The 19,962-nt window shown below is 49.3% G+C and overlaps 2 protein-coding genes across 2 annotated transcripts; both read right to left on the minus strand.

Moving 5' to 3' along the window:
• Positions 1-258: 258 nt before the first annotated feature.
• On the minus strand, positions 259-1,218 carry LOC119940304 (olfactory receptor 6C74-like). Its single transcript, XM_038760499.1, has one exon. The coding sequence runs from the start codon at positions 1,195-1,197 to the stop codon at positions 259-261; it is 939 nt and encodes a 312-aa protein (XP_038616427.1). The 5' UTR covers positions 1,198-1,218.
• Positions 1,219-10,947: 9,729 nt separating this feature from the next.
• Positions 10,948-11,886, minus strand: LOC119940239 (olfactory receptor 6C75-like). The gene has a single exon (XM_038760378.1). The coding sequence runs from the start codon at positions 11,884-11,886 to the stop codon at positions 10,948-10,950; it is 939 nt and encodes a 312-aa protein (XP_038616306.1).
• Positions 11,887-19,962: the final 8,076 nt, after the last annotated feature.

Consider the following 19,962-nt stretch of genomic DNA (forward strand, 5'->3'; position numbering starts at 1 on the left):
ATCACTCACGTGGACTGAAAAGGCTTGATGTCCCCCTGAGTGAATAAGGACAAAGGGCTGAGATAGTAGTGGACCTGGCAAGGGGAGGGATTTCCATGAGGTCGGGTGCAGGCGCGAACAGAGGGATGGAGAACCGTCAGGTCCTGTTTGTTAGACAGCAGATGAAGCATTAGGCTAATGTACAGGTACCGAGTCTCTGTGGTCGACCCTCTGTGTCTCCTCCAGATTTTCCTGTGGGATCTCGTCGCTGAAGAATCTTCACTCCTTGGCAGAAAATTTAACTCGGTGCACCAGGTCCCTGATGGCCTGCTTGACCTGTTGGTTCCGTAGGGTGTAGATGAAGGGGTTCATCACGGGGACCACGGAAGTGTAGAGCACGGCCACCCCCTTGCTTAAGTCCACCCTGTCCTGGGCAGACGGTTTGATGTACATAAAGATGCAGCTCCAGTATGTGATGGAGACCACGACCATGTGTGAGGAGCAAGGGGAAAAGGCCTTTTTCCTCTGCTGAGCGGAGGGCAGTCTCAGGATGGCGCGGGTGATGGCTGAGTAGGACACGGCAACTAACACCAAGGTGACCAGTTGTGTCCCCATGGCCAAGACGAAAGCCATAAGCTCCAGGAACCCGGTGTCCGAGCAGGAGAGCAGGAGCAGAGTGGAGATATCACAGAAGAAATGGTCAATGGCGTTCGGGCCACAGAAGTCCAGTTGGAGGCCAAGGATAAGAGGAGGAAAGATGAACAGGAACCCAGTTAGCCAGGAGCAGAGGAGCAGTAGGGTGCAGACTCTCTGGCTCATGACGGTCGTGTAGTGAAGCGGCCGGCAGATGGCGACATAGCGGTCGTAGGACATGGCAGCCAAGAGGAAGAACTCAGTCAAAACCAATAGCATGGCGAAAAATAGCTGAGTAACACAGCAGTTGTAGGAAATCGTCCTATCCCCGGTGAGAATGGTAGCCAGGAATCTGGGAATGCAGGCTGAGGTGACGCAGATCTCCAAGAAGGAGAAGCAGCACAGGAAGAAGTACATGGGGGTGTGGAGGTGGGAGTCCAGCAGGGTGAGGATGACGATGGTCAGGTTGCCGGTGACACTCAGTATGTAGGAGGCAGACATGTAGAGAAAAATCACCACTTGCAAGTCCGGGTCGTCCGTGAGCCCTAGGAGGATGAATTCAGTCACTGGCGTGTGATTCCTCATGGCCGACCTGTGACTCCTTTTGGATAACACCAGAGAACTGTCAATCGAGCTCACTGGAGGGGGGCAGCTAGATGAGCTGGGCAGTAAAGCTCCGGCTGTGGGAGATGGCTGGCGTTGCAGGCTCACAACCCAGTCCTTCAGATGACTTCATGGGTTGCTGGCAGACACCTCCCCACGCGACAACGGAAGCGTGTTGTCCCATCTGTGACCCGAAAACCAGCGTGATGGTTGGAATAGAGATTATAATCAATCATATTTATTGAGCGCTTACTGTGTGCAGAGTACTGTACTAAGCGCTTGGGAAGTACAAGTTGGCAACATATAGAGACAGTCCCTACCCAACAGTGGGCTCACGGTCTAAAAGATTACTTTTAATTCATTCCATCGTATCTACTGAGCGCTTACTGTATGCACAACACTGTACTAAAGGTTTGGGAAATACAAGTAGGCAACGTAATAGGCACCCGTTTGGGCGGGTGTGGCTCTAATACCTCGGGAAAGCACATCACAACGATTCCCTGCCCACAAGGAGCTTCCATTCTTATGGGGTGGCCATAGAACCAATAGCATAGTAACCAATAGCATGGTCAAAATGAGAGTTTGAATAGCATAGATGCCTGATTGTTGAGAATGGGTGCAGATTGCCTCCTGGAGCATGGGGCCGTGACTGCCTTTTGTACATGAGATGTGGGGGGAAATTGATCTTTGCCCAAGCCCATGAATGTCAAGGTTTCACCTGATTACCTGCCCACAACCCATCAACTGTCAACGCCTGGATAACTGAGATTGTCAGGAACCTTAAAGGAGGAAGAGTATTTGGGATTATGAGCATAAGACCCAGTGAATGTTAAGGTGCTCATGGCCCAGTCATTCCCTGGAGGTGCTGCCAGAAAAGGGAGAAGGCCCTCAGGAGACAAGTCTGGGATGTCTGCCCTAGGTGAGTAATAAGCAAGGTAATCAGACTTCACTCTAGGTTCACAATCGAAATAGGAGAGAGACCAATAATTGAATCCCCATTGTGTAGATGAGGGAACTGAAGCATTGAGAAAGTAAGTGACTTTCAAAGATCATCTAGCCGGTAAGTGGCATAGCATGGATGTGAACCAAGGTCCTCTGACATCCAGGACGTGCCTTTTCCTTTAAACAACACTTCTTCTGAAGTTTAGGGGATCAATCAATCAATCAATCGTATTTATTGAGCACTTACTGTGTGCCGAGCACTGTACTAAGAGCTTGGGAAGTACAAGTTGGCAACATATAGAGACAGTCCCTACCCAACAGTGGGCTCACAGTCAAGATACATGTTGCAGGGATCTGGATACATGTTGCAGGTGAGGTACTCAGATAGTAACCAGCAATCAGGGAGCGTCCTTGGATCAAGGGGACCCTGCTTGGAACAATAAGGTTGACAACGAGCAGATTAGGATTGAGTTCTGGTGTGTGTGTGTGTGTGTGTGTGTGTGTGTGTGTGTGTGTGTGAGAGAGAGAGAGAGAGAGAGAGAGAGAGAGAGCACGCATGTGTGTGTGTTTGTATTTGTCTCTCGCAGAGGTCTTTCCGGGTGAAGCCCTCTTTTCCGTTAATAATAATTATGGTATTCGTTAAACTCATACATTGTGCCGAGCACTGTAATAAACGCTGGGGTAGATACAAGGTACTCAGGTTGTCCCATGTGGGGAGCACAGTCTTAATCCTCATTTTTACAGATGACATCTGATTTCCAAGCACATATCCTTGCCACTAGGCTATGCTACTTCTCTATTCCCTCTCCCTTGTGTACCACTTATACACTTGGATGTTCACCTTTAAAGTACTTGATATTCACCCCCTTCAGCACTTACATATATATCCATAGGTCGTTTCCAGATTTATACTTATGCCTCTCAGTTCCTCAATATGTAAGGTTACTGTGAACAGGGAACAGGGAACGGGTCAACCAACTCGTTTGTACTCTCCCAAACTCTTCATGAAGTGCTCTGCGCACAATAAGCTCTCAGTAAACACAATTGACTGATTAATTTTTTGACTGATAATTACCACTTCTGAACGGGGCACTCCATGACTGGATCACAGGCTCTGGGAGCTCGGGACTGTAGGGAAGGTGGATGCAGTCGTCCATGGATTGAGGCTCTGAAATCCACAATGGAAAGAGATGGACCAAAGTGATCCTGAGAGGTCCTCGCTTCTCTAGAACTCTGCCCTGATTCCCATGCCCATCTTGCAGTCGGCAGGGAAGAAACCCTGAGATAATGTCATGTCTGTGTGGAATTTCCCACCTATTTCCCTGTTCCAGGGTTTCACGCACCTCTCCAAACGTTGCTCGCTTTTGTCCTCAATCACCATTGGACACGCGACCCCATCAAATCAACACGAGGCCAAAGTGGGTGGGAAGGAAGGCATCAGGATTTTTCTCTGCTCATTGCAGGGGAGTCAGTCTGGAACCTTTGAGCTGGAGATGGGCTACTCTACCTACTACAGGAGCAAAACTGTAGGTTTTATTCTCTTTGGTTCCTGGCAGGCACAGGGGGACCAATTTTGAGAACAATGAAAGTCTCCTCAGGGGTTAGTCGGGAGACACTAATGAATGGTAGATGTTTTGGTGGCTCTGGCTGTGAACATTTAATACCCGGATTGAGGCCTCATTCAGAGGGTGTGCGGGTGGGGAAGGAGTGACGCCAACCTGCAATCATTCCAAACCATTAATTCCCAGTCCAGGTGAACAGGACCGTCAATCAGTCAATCATTTTATTGAGTGTTTATTGTGTGAACAGCACTGTATTGAGCGCCTGGGAGAGACCAGTATAACAATATAACAGACACATTCCCTGCCCAAAACGAATTTACAAGTCTAGAGAGGGAGACAGACATCAATATCAATAAATAAAATTATAGATATGTACATACGTTCTGTGGGGCTGGGAGGGAGGTCCCCATTCCCTCTCATCTCATGAAATCTCTTGCTCCGTCCCTTCTCCCCTCCTTAACTTCCATCTTCAACCGCTCACTCTCCACTGGTTCCTTCACCTCTGCCTTCAAACATGCCCATGTCTCTCCCATCCTAAAAAAAAAACCCTCTCTTGACCCCACCTCATCTTCTAGTTATCGAACCATCTCCCTCCTACCATTCCTTTCCAAACTCCTTGAACGAGTCGTCTACACACGCTGCCTCGAATTCCTCAACACCAACTATCTCCTCGACCCCCTCCAGTCTGGCTTCCGTCCCCTACATTCCACGGAAACTGCCCTCTCAAAGGTCACCAATGACCTCCTGCTTGCCAACTCCAACGGTTCATACTCTATCCTAATCCTCCTCGACAGCTCAGCTGCCTTCGACACTGTGGATCACGCCCTTCTCCTCAACACACTATCCAACCTCGGCTTCACAGACTCCGTCCTCTCCTGGTTCTCCTCTTATCTGTCCGGTCGTTCATTCTCAGTCTCTTTTGCAGGCTCCTCCTCCCCCTCCCATCCCCTTACTGTGGGGGTTCACCAAGTTCAGTTCTTGGTCCCCTTCTGTTCTCTACACTCACTCCCTTGGTGACCTCATTCGCTCCCACGGCTTCAACTATCATCTCTACGCTGATGACACCCAAATCTACATCTCTGCCCCTGCTCTCTCCCCCTCCCTCCAGTCTCGCATCTCCTCCTGCCTTCAGGACATCTCCATCTGGAAGTCTGCCTGCCACCTAAAACTCATGTCCAAGACTGAACTCTTTGTCTTCCCTCCCAAACCCTGGCCTCTCCCTGACTTTCCCATCACCGTTGACGGCACTACCATCCTTCCCATCTCACAAGCCCGCAACCTTGGTGTCTTCCTCGACTTCGCCCTCTCATTCACCCCTCACATCAAAAGCCGTCACCAAAACCTGCCGGTCTCAGCTCCGCAACATTGCCAAGATCTGCCTTTTCCTCTCCATCCAAACCGCTATCCTGCTCGTTCAAGCGCTCATCCTATCCCGTCTGGACTACTGCATCAGCCTTATCTCTGATCTTCCATCCTCGTGTCCCTCCCCACTTCAATCCATACTTCATGCTGCTGCCCGGAACGCTCTGGGCATGTTACTGTCCCCCTCAGAAATCTCCAGTGGCTACCAATCAATCTGCGCATCAGGCAGAAACTCCTCACCCTTGGGTTCAAGGCTCTCCATCACCTCGCCCCCTCCTACCTCACCTCCCTTCTCTCCTTCTACAGCCCACCCCGCACCCTCCACTCCTCTGGTGCTAATCTCCTCACTGTGCCTCGTTCTCGCCTGTCCCGCCATCGACCCCCGGCCCACGTCATCCCCCTGGCCTGGAATGCCCTCCCTTTGCCCATCCGCCAAGCTAGCTCTCTTCCTCCCTTCAAGGCCCTACTGAGAGCTCACTTCCTCCAGGAGGCCTTCCCAGACTGAGTCCCTTCCTTCCTCTCCCCCTCGTCCCCCTCTCCATCCTCCCCGTCTTACCTCCTTCCCTTCCCCACATTACCTGTATATATGTATATATGTTTGTACATATTTATTACTCTATTTATTTATTTATTTTGCTTGTGCATATTGTTTTGCATTTATTTTATTTTGTTAATATGTTTTGTTTTGTTCTCTGTCTCCCCCTTCTAGACTGTGAGTCCACTGTTAAGTAGGGACTGTCTCTATAAATTGCCAACTTGTACAGTGCTCTGCACACGGTAAGCGCTCAATAAATACGATTGATTGATTGATTGATTGGAGGAGGGAGTCCAGCAGGGTGAGGATGACGATGGTCAGGTTGCCGGTGACACTCAGTATGTAGGAGGCAGACATGTAGAGAAAAATCACCACTTACAAGTCCGGGTCGTCCGTAAGCCCTAGGAGGATGAATTCAGTCACTTACGTGTGATTCCTCATGGCCGACCTGTGACTCCTTTTGCTAACACCAGAGGACTGTCAATCGAGCTCACTGGAGGGGGGACACAGGGCTGTGACTCCTCTCCCACTACATGAGCTGGGAAGGAACAGCTCTGGCGGTGGGAGACGGCAGCGTTGCAGGCTCACAACCCAGTCCTTGAGATGATTTCATGGGTTGCCGACAGACACTTCCCCATGCGACAACGGAAGCGTGTTGTCCCAGCTTTGACCCGAAAACCAGCGTGATGGTTGGAGTAGAGATTAGTTTTAATTCATTCAATCGTATTTATTGAGCGCTTACTGTGTGCAGAGCACTGTACTAAAGGCTTAGGAAGTACAAGTCAGCAACATAAAGGGGCAACCATTTGGGCTGGTACGGCTCTAGTAGCTCAGGGAAGTACACCACAACGATTCCCTGCCCACAAGGAGCTTCCATTCTTATGGAGTGGCCATAGAACCAATAGCATAGTAACCAATAGCATGGTCAAAATGAGAATTTGAGTAGCATGTATACCTGATTGTTGAGAATGGGTGCAGATTGCCTCCTGGAGCATAAGCCCGTGAATGACTTTTGTACATGAGATGGGGGGGGAGATTGATCTTTGCCCAAGCCCATGAATGTCAAGGTTTCACCTGATTACCTGCCCCCAACCCATCGACCGTCAACGCCTGGATAACTGAGAGTGACAGGAACCTTGAAGGAGGAAGAGTATTTGGGATCATGAGCATAAGACCCAGTGAATGTTAAGGTGCTCATGGCCCAGTTATTCCCTGTAGCTGCTGCCAGAAAAGGGAGAAGGCCCTCAGGAGACAAGTCCGGGATGTCTGCCCTAGGTGAGTAATAAACAAGGTAATCAGATCTCACTCTAGGTTCACAATCTAAATAGGAGAGAGACCAATCCCCATTTTGTAGATGAGGGAACTGAAGCATTGAGAAAGTAAGTGACTGGTCAAAGGTCACCTAGCAGGTAAGTGGCGGGGCATGGATGAGAATCAAGGTCCTCTGACATCCAGGACGTGCCTTTTCCATTAGACATCACTGCCTCTGGGGATTAGAGGATCTGGATATATGTTGCAGTTGAGGTACTCAGATACTAACCAGCCATCACGGAGTGTCTCTGGATCAAAGGGACCATGCTTGGAACAATAAAGTTGACAAGGAGCAGATTAGGATTAAATTCTGGTGTGTGTGTGTGTGTGTTTGTGTGTGTGTGTGTGTGTGTGTGTGTGCGTGTGTTTGTATTTGTCCCTCGCAGAGGTCTTTTCGGGTGAAGACCTCTTTTCCTTTAATAATAATTATGGTATTCATTAAGCGCTTACTTTGTGCCGACCACTGTAATAGGCGCTGGGGTAGATACAAGGAAATCAGGTTGTCCCAGGTGGGGATCACAGTCTTAATCCCCATTTTTACAGATGACATCTGATTTCCAATCACATATTCTTGCCACGATGCTATGCTGCTTCTCTATTCCCTCTCCCTTGTGTACCACTTATACACTTGGATGTTCACCTTTAAAGTACTTGCTATTCACTCCCCTTCAATACTACAGCACTTACATATATATTCATAATTCATTTCTGGATTTATACTTATGTCTCTCACTTCCTCTATAGTGGAAGGTTATTGTGAACAGTGAACGGGTCAACCAACTCGTTTGTATTCTCCCAAGCTCTTCACAAAGTGCTCTGCACACAATAAGCTCTCAGTAAACACTATTGATTGATTACTTTATTGACTGATAATTACCAGTTCTGAATGGGGCGCTCCATGACAGGATCAAAGGCTCTGAGAGCTCGGGACTGGAGGGAAGGTGGATGCAGTCGTCCACGGACTGAAGCTGTGAAATCCACAATGGAAAGAGAACGGACCAAAGTGATCCTGAGAGGTCCTCCCTTCCCTAGCACTCTGCCCTCATTCCCATGCCCATCTTGCAGTTGGCAGGGAAGCGACCCTGAGATAATGTCATGCCTGAGTGGAATTTCCCACCTACTCCCCTGCTCCGGAGTTTCACACACCTCTCCAACGATGCTCGCTTTTGCCCTCCCATCACCACTGGACACACGACCCCATCAAATCAACACGAAGCCAAAGTGGGTGGGAAGGAAGCGCTTAGTACAGTGCTCTGCACATAGTAAGCGCTCAATAAATACGATTGATGATGAAGGAAGGCATCAGGATTTTTCTCTGCTCATTGGAGGAGAGTCAGTCTGGAACCTTTGAGCTGGAGATGGGCTCCTCTATCTAATGCAGGAGCAAGAGTGTGGGTTTTATTCCCTTTGGTTCCTGGCAGGCACAAGTGGACCAATTGTGAGAACAATGAAAGTCTCCCCAGGGGTTAGTCGGGAGACACTAATGAAAGGTAGATGCTTTGGTGGCTCTGGCTGTGAATACTTAAAACCCGGATTGGGGCCCCATTCAGAAAGTGTGTGTGTGTGGTGGTGGTGGTGGGGGGGGGGGGATATCGGTGACGCCAACCTGCAACCTTTCCAACCCATTAATTCCCTGTCCAGGTGAACAAGTCCGCCAATCAGTCAATCATTGTATTGAGTGCTTACTGTGTGCACAACACTGTATTGAGCGCTTGGGAGAGTCCCATATAACAATATAACGGACACATTCCCTGCCCACAACGAATTTACAAGTCTAGAGAGGGAGACAGACATCAATATCAATAAATAAAATTATAGATATGTACATAGGTTCTGTGGGGCTGGGAGGGGGGATGAATAAAGGGAATAAATCAAGGCAACACAGAACTAAGAGGGAGATGAGTAAAGGAGTGAAGACCAAGAGAAGAATAAGCAAGATAGAGCCGGGGGGATCTTCCTTATACAAATGGTTGCTGGGCCCAGAGGTAGTTGATGTATAAGGCTACTTGGGAATGGACCCTACTCTCAATTACTCCATCAATCATATTTCCTGAACTTCCACTCGGGGCCCAGTACTGTACTGAGAGCTTGATAGATGACAATGAAAACATGAGCTGGGAAATAGCATGGCCTAGTAGAAAGGTTCCCGGGCCTGGGAGTCGGAGAACCTGGTTACTAACCTTGGCTCTGCCACGTGCCTACCACGTGACCGTGGGCAAGTCACTTAACTTCTCTGTGGCACAGTTCTCCTGTACTCCCTGTTGCTTTGACTGAGCGCCAGGCGAAACAGGGATTGCTTCCATAGTAACTAATTTGTATCTGCTACAGCACTAAGAACAGTGTTTAACACATATTAAGCGCTAAACAAATACCATAAAAACGTGGACTGAAACCCACACTCTCCTACTTAGATTATGTTCTCCAGGTGGGACAGGGACTATGCCCATCCTGATTACCATGTATCTGCCCCAACAGTTAGTACAGTGTTTGGCAAATAATAGGCAAGTACCATAACAAATGGACATGGTCCCTTCCTTCAAAGAGCTTTAGCATCTTTCGGGGAAATATTCTGCTTTAATTCCCAGGGTCCTGCCTCTCCTCTTGCCTCAGTAGAACTCATCACTAGCACTAGGACTGTCCTCCCTTAGAAGGTAGGAGAAAGTCATTTCCCGTTCCAGGAGCCCCTATCACTGCATTGACCCGTTGCCCTGTCCCTTCATCCCACTGCTAGCCTTTTCATTCCACGAGGTCCTCCTCACCCACGAGATCACCCAAGTGTGTCTACGTAACCATGAGGAGAGAGACGAGGGAGACAGAGAATGATAAGCGTGATTGATAGATCGTTTCTTCTAGGTCTATTGGGCTCTCTGAAGCACTCAGTACGCTGTTCTGCACACAGTAGGCATTCAGTAAATATCATTGATTGACAGACTGGTAAGCGGTGGCTCCTTCTTCCCTTTGATTTGTCGCCTTCTTCAGGCTCTACCTTCCACAATGGAGTCTCGCGTGCGGAGCCTCTGTTACTGCGGGGCGTCTCCGGGCTGCCGTGGCCCTTTTTTTCCCGCTCCAAACCGTGGCCTGGGTCGAGCCCCGCCTTGTGGGGAGGGAAATCCTAGCCGCGGTGTCGCCTCTGCAGTCTGGGTTGTGGGTGTGGGGTGCCGAGTGCAAAGAAATCCATCTCTTAATCCGGAAGCATTTACTGAGGGCTTACTGAGTTTTAGGCAATCCATCAATCAATCAAATGGCATGTAATGATTGCCTACTGAGTCCTAGGCACTATCCTAAGAGCTTGACAGACTACAGCTGATGAAAGTAACATGGTTCCTGCCTTACAATAGTTTCCATTCGAATAAAGGAAGTAGAGATGATTTTCAAAGAGTTGGAGCCAGAGTCAAAAAGGGATCAGCTAGGGAGCAGAAGAAATAGGACAGATGGGACTGTCTGCCCAAATCAGGGTGAATCAGTGAAATTACAGTATAACAGACACCTACGCAAATATGCTGAGGATTGATGTGAGCGGGGGAGTGAGAGGTTGAGGGTGAGGTGGGGATTGGGAGGGTGGGACTAAGAGAAGGGAGTGAAAGAGTGGGACTGAGAGAGGGGTGTGAGAGGATGGAAGTAAAAAATGGTGAACCAATGACCATCAGGACCAATGACTTCACTCCTCCAGCTGCAGGGCCTCACTTAGGTAGACACGGAATGAGATTTGCAAAAAAACACCGTGAACCTGGGGATTTCTATTGACTTCGGCACGGACCCGCTTAACAAACCTCGCAATGTCTCTCTCGTGAAGAATGAAAAGGCTTGACACCCCCCTGAGTGGATGAGAACAAAGGGCTGAGGTAGCAGGGGGACCTGGCCACGGGAGGGATTTCCAGAAGGGCGAGTGCGGAGGCACACAGAAGGATGGGGAACCAGTACAGATGAAGTATTAGGTTACTGTCCAGGCACCGAGTCTCTACGGCCGAGACTTTGCACCTCCTGCACATTTTCCTGGTGAATTTCGTCGCCAAGGAGCCCTCACCTCCTGGAGGAAAATCGAACACGGTGCACCAAGTCCCTGATGGCCTGCTTGACCTGCTTGTTCCTCAGGGTGTAGACGAAAGGGTTCAACATGGGGGCCACGGAAGTGTTCAGCACGGCCACCCCCTTGATCAGGTCCACCCTGTCCTTGGCGGATGGTTTGATATACATAAAGATGCAGCTGCCATATGCGATGGAGACCACGACCATGTGGGAGGAGCAGGTGGAAAAGGCCTTTTTCCTCTGCTGAGCAGAGGGCAGTCTCAGGATGGCGCGGGCGATGGCAGTGTAGGACATGACCACCAACGCCAAGGTGAACAGGAGTGTCCCCACTGCTAAAACGAAAGCCATCATCTCCAGGAACCAGGTGTCCGAGCAGGAGAGCATGAGCAGAGGGGAGATGTCACAGAAGAAATGGTCAATGTCTTTCGGGCCACAGAAGTCCAGTTGGATGCCAAGGATAATAGGGGGAAAGACGAACAGGAACCCAGTTAGCCAGGAGCAGAGGACCAGCAGGGTGCAGACACTCTGGCTCATGACGGTCGTGTAGTGCAGCGGCCGGCAGATGGCGACATAGCGGTCGTAGGACATAGCAGTCAGGAGGAAGAACTCTGTCGCGGCCAAGAGGATGACGAAGAACAATTGAGTGAAGCAGTTGGAAAAGGAAATGATTCTGTCTCCGGTAGCGATGGCGGCCAGGAATCTGGGAATGCAAGAGGAGGTGAAGCAGATCTCCAGGAAGGAGAAGCACCGCAGGAAGAAATACATGGGGGTGTGGAGGCGGGAGTCCAGCAGGGTGAGGGTGAAGATGGTCATGTTCCCGGTGATGCTCAGTGCATAGGTGACAAGCAGAAAAAAGAAAATCACCGCCTGCCACTTAGGGGCCCCCGTCAGCCCCAGGAGGACGAACTCAGTCACTCTGGTCTGGTTTCCCATCAGGTCATCTGCCTGATCTGAGAAGGAGAAAGGAGAGAAATCAGTATGAAGAGGGAAAAGCTGGGAGTGGGGTAGGATTTAGGAAGGAGAGGGAGAGGGGGGATGGGTTAGGGAGCCTGGGAGAGACGAGGGGAGGGAAGAGCTTAACAAATATCACAACTATTATTATTATTATTGTTAGTATTAATTATTAATTATTAGGTCATGTGTACAGAGGGAAACAGAGAGAGAGAGAGACAGAGAGACAGAGAGAGAGAGAGAGAGAGAGAGAGGGAGAGAGAGAGAGAGAGAGAAAGGGAGAGAGAGAGGGAGAGAGAGAGGTGTCCTGGAGTGCCTCTCTTTACCGACGTAGAGTGAGAGGTGTTTACTGTTGTACCAAGCACAGCTTCAGCCCTGAAACGTAAGAGTCCTAAGAGATAGACCCAAACACGCAAGGTGGCAGAGGTCCTACTTCCAGGGGAGATGATAATGCGATTGTGAGATTATGTAAAGTGCTTACTATGGGCCAAACACCGTACTAAGCATTGCCGTGGACACAGGATAATCCGGTCAGACCCAATCCCTGCCCTCCCCGGGGCTCCCAGTCTAAAATTGGGAGGGAGAAGAGGCATCCAATCCCTATTTAGCAGATGAGGAAACAGAGAAATGAAGTAATCTGACCAAGATTACACAGCAGAGAAATGGCAGAACTGGGATTTGAACTCAGGTCTCCTAACTCTCAAGCCCAGGTTCTTTCCCTAGGTCATGCTGTTTCTCTTCAGCGTTCACGGCACAGGCCCTTGGCACATTGCGCTCTGGCTCAGGTCCCCTATATCCTTGAGGCTACAGCCACAACCACCTTCTCGGTTCCAGGGGACCTCAGGGATTCGGTGCTCTTTCAAGTATTTCTTGAAGGATGGCCTGTCTCCAGACTTTCGTGAAGCTCGGGGATGGGACTCCAGAAAGAAGGGATCACTGGTGAAGGTCAGTATTTGGTCCCGTCGTGCACCCACCCTGAGCTCACCCAATGTGAGTAAGGAAATGTCCTCTCAATCGGAGGTAGCCAGCGTCAAGAGTGAGTCTTCCACTGGCCTTATGGCAGCCCATCAGTTCTCTCCCTTCCTACCTATAACAGTTAACAATAATAATTGTGGTAATAATAATAATGGGGGTTTTTAGCCTGGGAGAGAGGAGGGGATGACTTGCTTGATTACAAGGTAATCAGGTTGTGCCACGTGGGGCTCACGTGATAGTTGTTAGGTACTTACAATATGCCGGGCACGGTGCTAAGTGCTGTAACTATCCCCTCTGTTTTCCCTTTACACGCCAGCTCACCTGCTTCACAGCCCTCAAGCCTACCTACTCACTGGGCATGCTTTCCTCTCTTCCGCTGCTGACCTCTTTCCTGGAACTCTCTTCCTCTTCACACCCAGCAGATCATTAATAATAATAATCACAACAGGAATTTGTTAAGCAATTACTATATGCCAGGAACTGTACTAAGCACAGGGCACGATACACTATAATTGGGTTGTACACAGGCCCTGTCCTACAGGGGGCTCACAGTCTTAATCCCCATTTTACAGATGAGGTACCTGAGGCACAGAAATGTTAAGTTACTTGTCCAAAGTCACACAGCAGACAAGTGGTGGAGCCGGGATTAGAACCAGGGCCTTTTGACTCCCAGACGAGTGCTCTATCTACTAGGCCATGCTGCTTCATGCTGCTTCACCTAGCTCTCCTCATCTTCAAAGCCCTTCTGAAATCACATCTCCTCTTAGAAGATTTCCCAGATTCATCTTTCATCTCTCCATCCCAATTCCTCACTACTGCCTCTTCAGTACACCCACAACCTCTAACTACTTGGTTAAGACATATTCCACCCGTAATACATATATAAAGATCACCAAACTCCATAGTCATCTCTTGTCTGTAAATTGTCTCACTTTCTGCCTCCGCAGCCAGACTATAAGCACCTCAAGTGCAGAAATCATGTCTACTAACTCTGTGGTACTCTCCCTAGCATTAGTACAGTGCTCTGCACACAGTAAGTGCTCACTAAGTGCCATTAGGTTATTGATCCACTAGAGTGTAAACAACTTGAGTGCAGAGATTATGCCTACTAATTGTGTTGCATTCTCCCAAACACTTGGTCCTGTGCTTCACACCTAGTAGGGGCTCAATCCATACTGTTGTTAGATCAATTGATCGATTGATTGATTGGTGAAATTAAACACTTGTCAAAAATAATTATGGTCTTTGTTAAGCGCTTACTATGTGCCAAGCACTGTTCTAAATTCTGGGGTAGATACAAGGCAATCAGATTGTCCCAAATGGGGCTCACAATCTTAATCCCCATTTTACAGATGAGGTATCTGAGGCACAGAGACGTTAAGTGGTTTGCCCAAGGTCACATAGTAGACAAGTGGTGGAGCTGGGATTAGAACCCACGAACTCTGACTCCCAAGCCCGGGCTTTTTCCACTGAACCACGCTGCTTCCCAGGCCACGGTAAACCTTCGAGGGAAAATGAAGTTTCCCTGAGCTGGGCTGTGCTTACTCAGAGATCTAGTCGAAGTGCAGAAAGGAGCAACAAAGGCCTGGGTCGGCTTAAGACAGGGAACTGACTGTCCTCTTTTAAACAAGAGGGATACCCACCATCCATGCACCCATCATTCTTTAACTTCACCGTCACAACTGTGATTTTCGTCACGATCACTGTCATCCTCACCTTCAACCCTAGTATCATCTCCCTCCTTATTCCCATCATCCCCACTCTCATCCTCACCATCCTTACCTTGCCATCAGAAGTGGCATTGCCTAGTGGATGGCGCACGGTCCTGGGAGTCAGGAGATGCTGGGTTCTAATCCCGGCTCCTTCACCTGTCTGCTATCTGTCCTTGGGCAATTCACTTCTCTTTTCTCTGCCTCAGTTACCTAATCTGTGAAATAGAGATTAAGGACTGTGAGCCCCATCTAGGAAAGGGACTTTGTCCAACCCAATTTGCTTGTATTCACCCCAGTGCTTAGTACAGTGCCTTGTACACAGTAAACGCTTAATAAGTACCATAATTTCTTATAACCTCCCAACTCATCTCGATCATCTCTAACGTCACCCCATCATCCCCACCATCATCCCTACCACCATCTCCATCACCTCCACTGCTCATCACCCATTATCTATCCTCGCCATAACGTTATCCTTACCATCATTTCATCATCATTCAGTAACCTCACCATCAGCCCCGTTATCCCCACCTTCATCCCCACTATTCTTACCCCACCCCCTTCCCTTCCTCATCTCACCAGCACCTGGTCATCATCACCATTTCTTGGGCTCTGTGATCCGGGGATTACATCCAGTTTGCGGGGTCAGCCCTGGAACTTTTCTCTATTGAGGGCTCCACGGATCTGCCTGAGGGCCAGGAGCTATTTCAATCCCCGCTGACCAACTCCTGGTACTCCGGAAAAAGACAAGTCTCCTAACCTTCTCTTTTCGGTCCTCAGCTCCTCCTGCTACGGGGAGATTCACAGCAAGATCCCGACTGGATCGACGGGGTTGACAGGGGTGACTAAGAGGAGGTACTCACGTTTCTAACCGTTCAGAATATGAGTAGTGGGGTGGGAGTCTGGTTGGATTACCGGAGGTCAGGAGGGGTGACTAAGGGAAGCCATTCTGACCATCCTGAGTCTCCTGGTTGCTATTAGAAGCCGAGGAGCCAGAAACCAGACCCCAGCTTGCTCTCCCCAACCGGATCCACAGCCGGCCCCTTCCTAAGACTAGGTCTGGACCCAAGGCTCTGAGCAGGCACGCCTGCCTATAACCAGACGCACATTTGTGGAAGCCAAGGAATTGAGCCCGAGGTGGTTCTGGACTCTCTGGAGAGGCGATGCAGGGGAATGATGGCCTCCCGGCATATCCTCCCCTAGGTCAGAGCGGGATTCTCTCTCTTGATCTCCATGGAAACGCAGGCAGCAATGGACCACACTAGGGATCCAGGGGGCTGGTCTCTGCGGGCGGCCGCTGATGCCTCTTTAACGCAATCGGCTGTGGTAGAAACTTTGGAGCCGTCTCCAGAGAGAAGGCAGAGGCTGATGCAGCATTTCTGTGAGGCCCAAAGACGCCAATTGGGGCCAGAGCCAACCCTGGCTCCAAAATAGAGTGATGTCAATCGCTGCGGCTCCTGACCCCTACCCTGGGGAGTCCATCAGGGAAAGTGGCTGGTCTTGGTGCAAGTCTCTGAACTTGAGGCAGGAGAGATGGGCTTGGGTAGACTTTCTTCCACATCTCCCATCTCTATGACCCTACCTGCCTCCGACTAATCCCTCCAACTAACCCCTATCCATCTATCCCACTCAAACCTTCCACCCCAAATGCTCCACCAATTTTTTCCAAATGTGAGAGCATATTCTGGTCAGCATTAGTAAGAATAGTGGTTGTAGTAGCAGTAGTAATAGTAGTAGTAATAGTAGTAGTAGTAGTAGTAGTAGTAGTAGTAGTAGTAGTAGTAGTTATTGTTGTTGTTGTTGTTGTTGTAATAATATTCATTTGGCACCTACAGTAATGCTTCCTACTATGAACTTGGGGAAGTACAGTAAAAGCAAAGGGACATTCCAATAATAATAATAATAATAATAATAATAATAATAATAATAATAATCATGGTATTTGTTCGGCGCTTACTACGTGCAAAGCATTGTTCTAAGCGCTGGGGAGGTTACAAGGTGATCAGGTTGTCCCAGCGGGAGGCTCACAGTTTTAATCCCCATTTTACAGATGAGGTAACTGAGGCCCAGAGAAGTGAAGTGACTTGCCCAAAGTCACACAGCTGACAGTTGGTGGAGCCGGGATTTGAACCCATGACCTCTGACTCCAAAGCCCGTGCTCTTTCCACTGATCCAGGCTAAAAATATGCAGATTAATTACAATTTGCTGACAACTCAAAACACATGTACTTTAAGACCACTGACTGATGTCCATTAAATACTTCTTGGAGTTTTCTGTTTTCTCCCCTGTTTCAGTCTGTCACGGTCTCCACCGTTTCCCTCGGTTAGTTCCTGGCTGTGGGTCCAGGGCCGACTAATCTGCACCCAGTAAAGCCCGTGAGAGCCTTGAGCAGGGCAAACATAAGATACTCTGTTGCCTCTCCCTCTTCCATCATAGCTTCTCAGGATCTCTGCTGATGAGCCTGGGCCAGAGAGGACTGTGCCCTCCAGGGTACCAATGAGCCTACAAATTTCAGCAGCGCCTGGGAACAAGTGTCCTGGCAGAATGCCCTCCATCCTCCCATGGAAGTGCCCTTATTAGCTGGGCTCAGCTTGGGTTAGGATTGGGCCCCTGATTCTTCTACCTCCAAAAGGACTCCCAGACTTCCCCAGGATGGGAGGAAGCAGGGTCCGCAGGGGCGAAGTGGATGTGACTTGCCTAGGAGGGAATCAATCAATCAATCAATCAATCGATCGATCGTATTTATTGAGCGCTTACTGTGTGCAGAGCACTGTACTAAGCGCTTGGGAGGTACAAGTCGGCAACACATAGAGACAGTCCCTACCCAACAGCGGGCTCACAGTCTAGAAGGGGGAGACAGAGAACAAAACCAAACATACTAACAAAATAAAATAAATAGAATAGATATGTACAAGCAAGATAAATAAATAAACAGATGTACAAACATATATACATATATACAGGTGCTGTGGGGAAGGGAAGGAGGTAAGATGGGGGGGATGGAGAGGGGGATGAGGGGGAGAGGAAGGAAGGGGCTCAGTCTGGGAAGGCCTCCTGGAGGAGGTGAGCTCTCAGTAGGGCCTTGAAGGGAGGAAGAGAGCTAGCTTGGTGGATGGGCAGAGGGAGGGGCATTCCAGGCCCGGGGGATGACGTGGGCCGGGGGTCGATGGCGGGACAGGCGAGAACGAGGCACGGTGAGGAGATTAGCGGCAGAGGAGCAGAGGGTGCGGGCTGGGCTGTAGAAGGAGAGAAGGGAGGTGAGATAGGAAGGGGCGAGGTGATGGACAGCCTTGAAGCCCAGGGTGAGGAGTTTCTGCCTGATGCGCAGATTGATTGGTAGCCACTGGAGAGTTTTGAGGAGGGGAGTAACATGCCCAGAGCGTTTCTGGACAAAGACAATCCGAGCAGCGGCATGAAGTATGGATTGAAGTGGGGAGAGACACGAGGATGGGAGATCAGAGAGAAGGCTGATGCAGTAGTCCAGACGGGATAGGATGAGAGCTTGAACGAACAGGGTAGCGGTTTGGATGGAGAGGAAAGGGCGGATCTTGGCAATGTTGCGGAGCTGAGACCGGCAGGTTTTGGTGACGGCTTGGATGTGAGGGGTGAATGAGAGAGTGGAGTCGAGGATGACACCAAGGTTGCGGGCTTGTGAGACTGGAAGGATGGTAGTGCCGTCAACAGAGATGGGAAAGTCAGGGAGAGGGCAGGGTTTGGGAGGAGGAAGAGCTGGGACCATGGGCCGGCTCTGCAACTTCACAATCTGAGGTTAAAGCTCTACTGGACAACAGTGACCATCTCTGGGATGTCCCAGTTCTGGAGGCAGATGTTAGGGAGAAAAAAGCCAGGATGCAGTCTGTAGTCTCTTTGGAGTGATGAAGACGGAGAAAAGGGAGAATAACGAAGAAGGACTGAAGAAAGGAGTTTAGCTCTCCCTCTACCACCGTCTGGGTTTAAGTTGAGTATGTACAACGGCAGAACTGAGAATGCCTTCAGGAGACTAAGAGCAGGTCAGATTCCAGTGGTCTACCAGTGAGGAGCTACCTATATCTCTCACTACCACCACTACCGTCATCTCTCTCCATGGATAAAGGTCAATATTTCAATACTAATAATAGCAATAAGATGGTATTTGTTAAGCACTTAGCTATGTGCCAGGCACTGTACTAAGCACTGGGGTGGACACAGTCCCTGTCCCGCGTGGGGCTCACAGTCTCGATCCCCATTCTACAGATGAGGTAACCGAGGCACAGAAAAGTGAAACGACTTGCCCAAGGTCTCACAGCAGACAAGTGGCGGAGTCAGGATTAGAAGTCACGACCTTCTGACTCCCAGGCCCATGCTCTATCCACTATGCCATGCCATAGCATAAATTCATCAAATAGGAAAGAATGGAGAAGCAGCGTGGCTCAGTGGAAAGAGCACGGGCTTTGGAGTCAGCGGTCATGGGTTCAAATCCCAGCTCCGCCAAATTGTCAGCTGTGGGACTTTGGGCAAGTCACTTAACTTCTCTGGGCCTGAGTTCCCGCATCTGCAGAATGGGGATTAGGACTGTGAGCCCCCCGTGGGACAACCTGATCACCTTGTATTCCCCCCAGCGCTTAGAACAGTGCTCTGCACATACTAAGCGCTTAACAAATACCATCATTATTATTATTATATGAAAATATTAATAGCGTAAAATACTAAGCTATTAATATTCCCATCTACACTGTAAACTCACTGTGGGCACGGTACACGTCTACCAACTCTGTTATATTGTACTCTCCCATAAGAGGCTTACACTCTAGAAGGGAAGGCAGACAACAGAAAAATACCTTATATTATCTTTAATCCACCTCGATCAATTAATCAACAGTATTCTTTGAGCTCCTATTGCTTGTAAAACACTGTACTGAGCACTTTGGGGAGTACAGCCCTACCCTCCCTCTCTGCATTTCAGACTGTGAGCACTAGGGAGGGGGGATATGGGAAAATTAGGATGAACGAAACATGGGGAAGGGGTGGGGGTGCGGGAGAAGGAAGAAAAGAAGAATGGAATTGGAGTTGATTCACCTAAAGCATGCTCAGTGTTTCTCCTGGGTCCCCCAGCACCCAGGACCAGGCTCTAGGCATCCAGTAAGAGCTCAAAAATGCAGATTGTGATAGAAAGATTGAAAGGTAATTATTATGATAAATTTCTTAAGTGCAGAGTGAATGCTCAGCACTGGGCTAAGTGCTGAGGTAGATAATCATGTCCAACACAGTTCCTGCCGTAACACAGGGCTCACAGTGAAAGAGGTAGAGAGAACAGAGATCTGATCCATTTTAGATATGAGGAAAGTGAAGTCCAGAGAGGTCAAGTGATGGACCCAAGGCAAGGAGAACTGG

This window comes from Tachyglossus aculeatus, chromosome 18, assembly GCF_015852505.1.
Source record: "Tachyglossus aculeatus isolate mTacAcu1 chromosome 18, mTacAcu1.pri, whole genome shotgun sequence".
Classification (NCBI taxonomy): domain Eukaryota; kingdom Metazoa; phylum Chordata; class Mammalia; order Monotremata; family Tachyglossidae; genus Tachyglossus; species Tachyglossus aculeatus.

Bases quoted from the DNA above. Each gene is read 5' to 3' on its own strand.
- LOC119940304 (XM_038760499.1), bottom strand. From the start codon at position 1,197: ATGAGGAATCACACGCCAGTGACTGAATTCATCCTCCTAGGGCTCACG.
- LOC119940239 (XM_038760378.1), bottom strand. From the start codon at position 11,886: ATGGGAAACCAGACCAGAGTGACTGAGTTCGTCCTCCTGGGGCTGACG.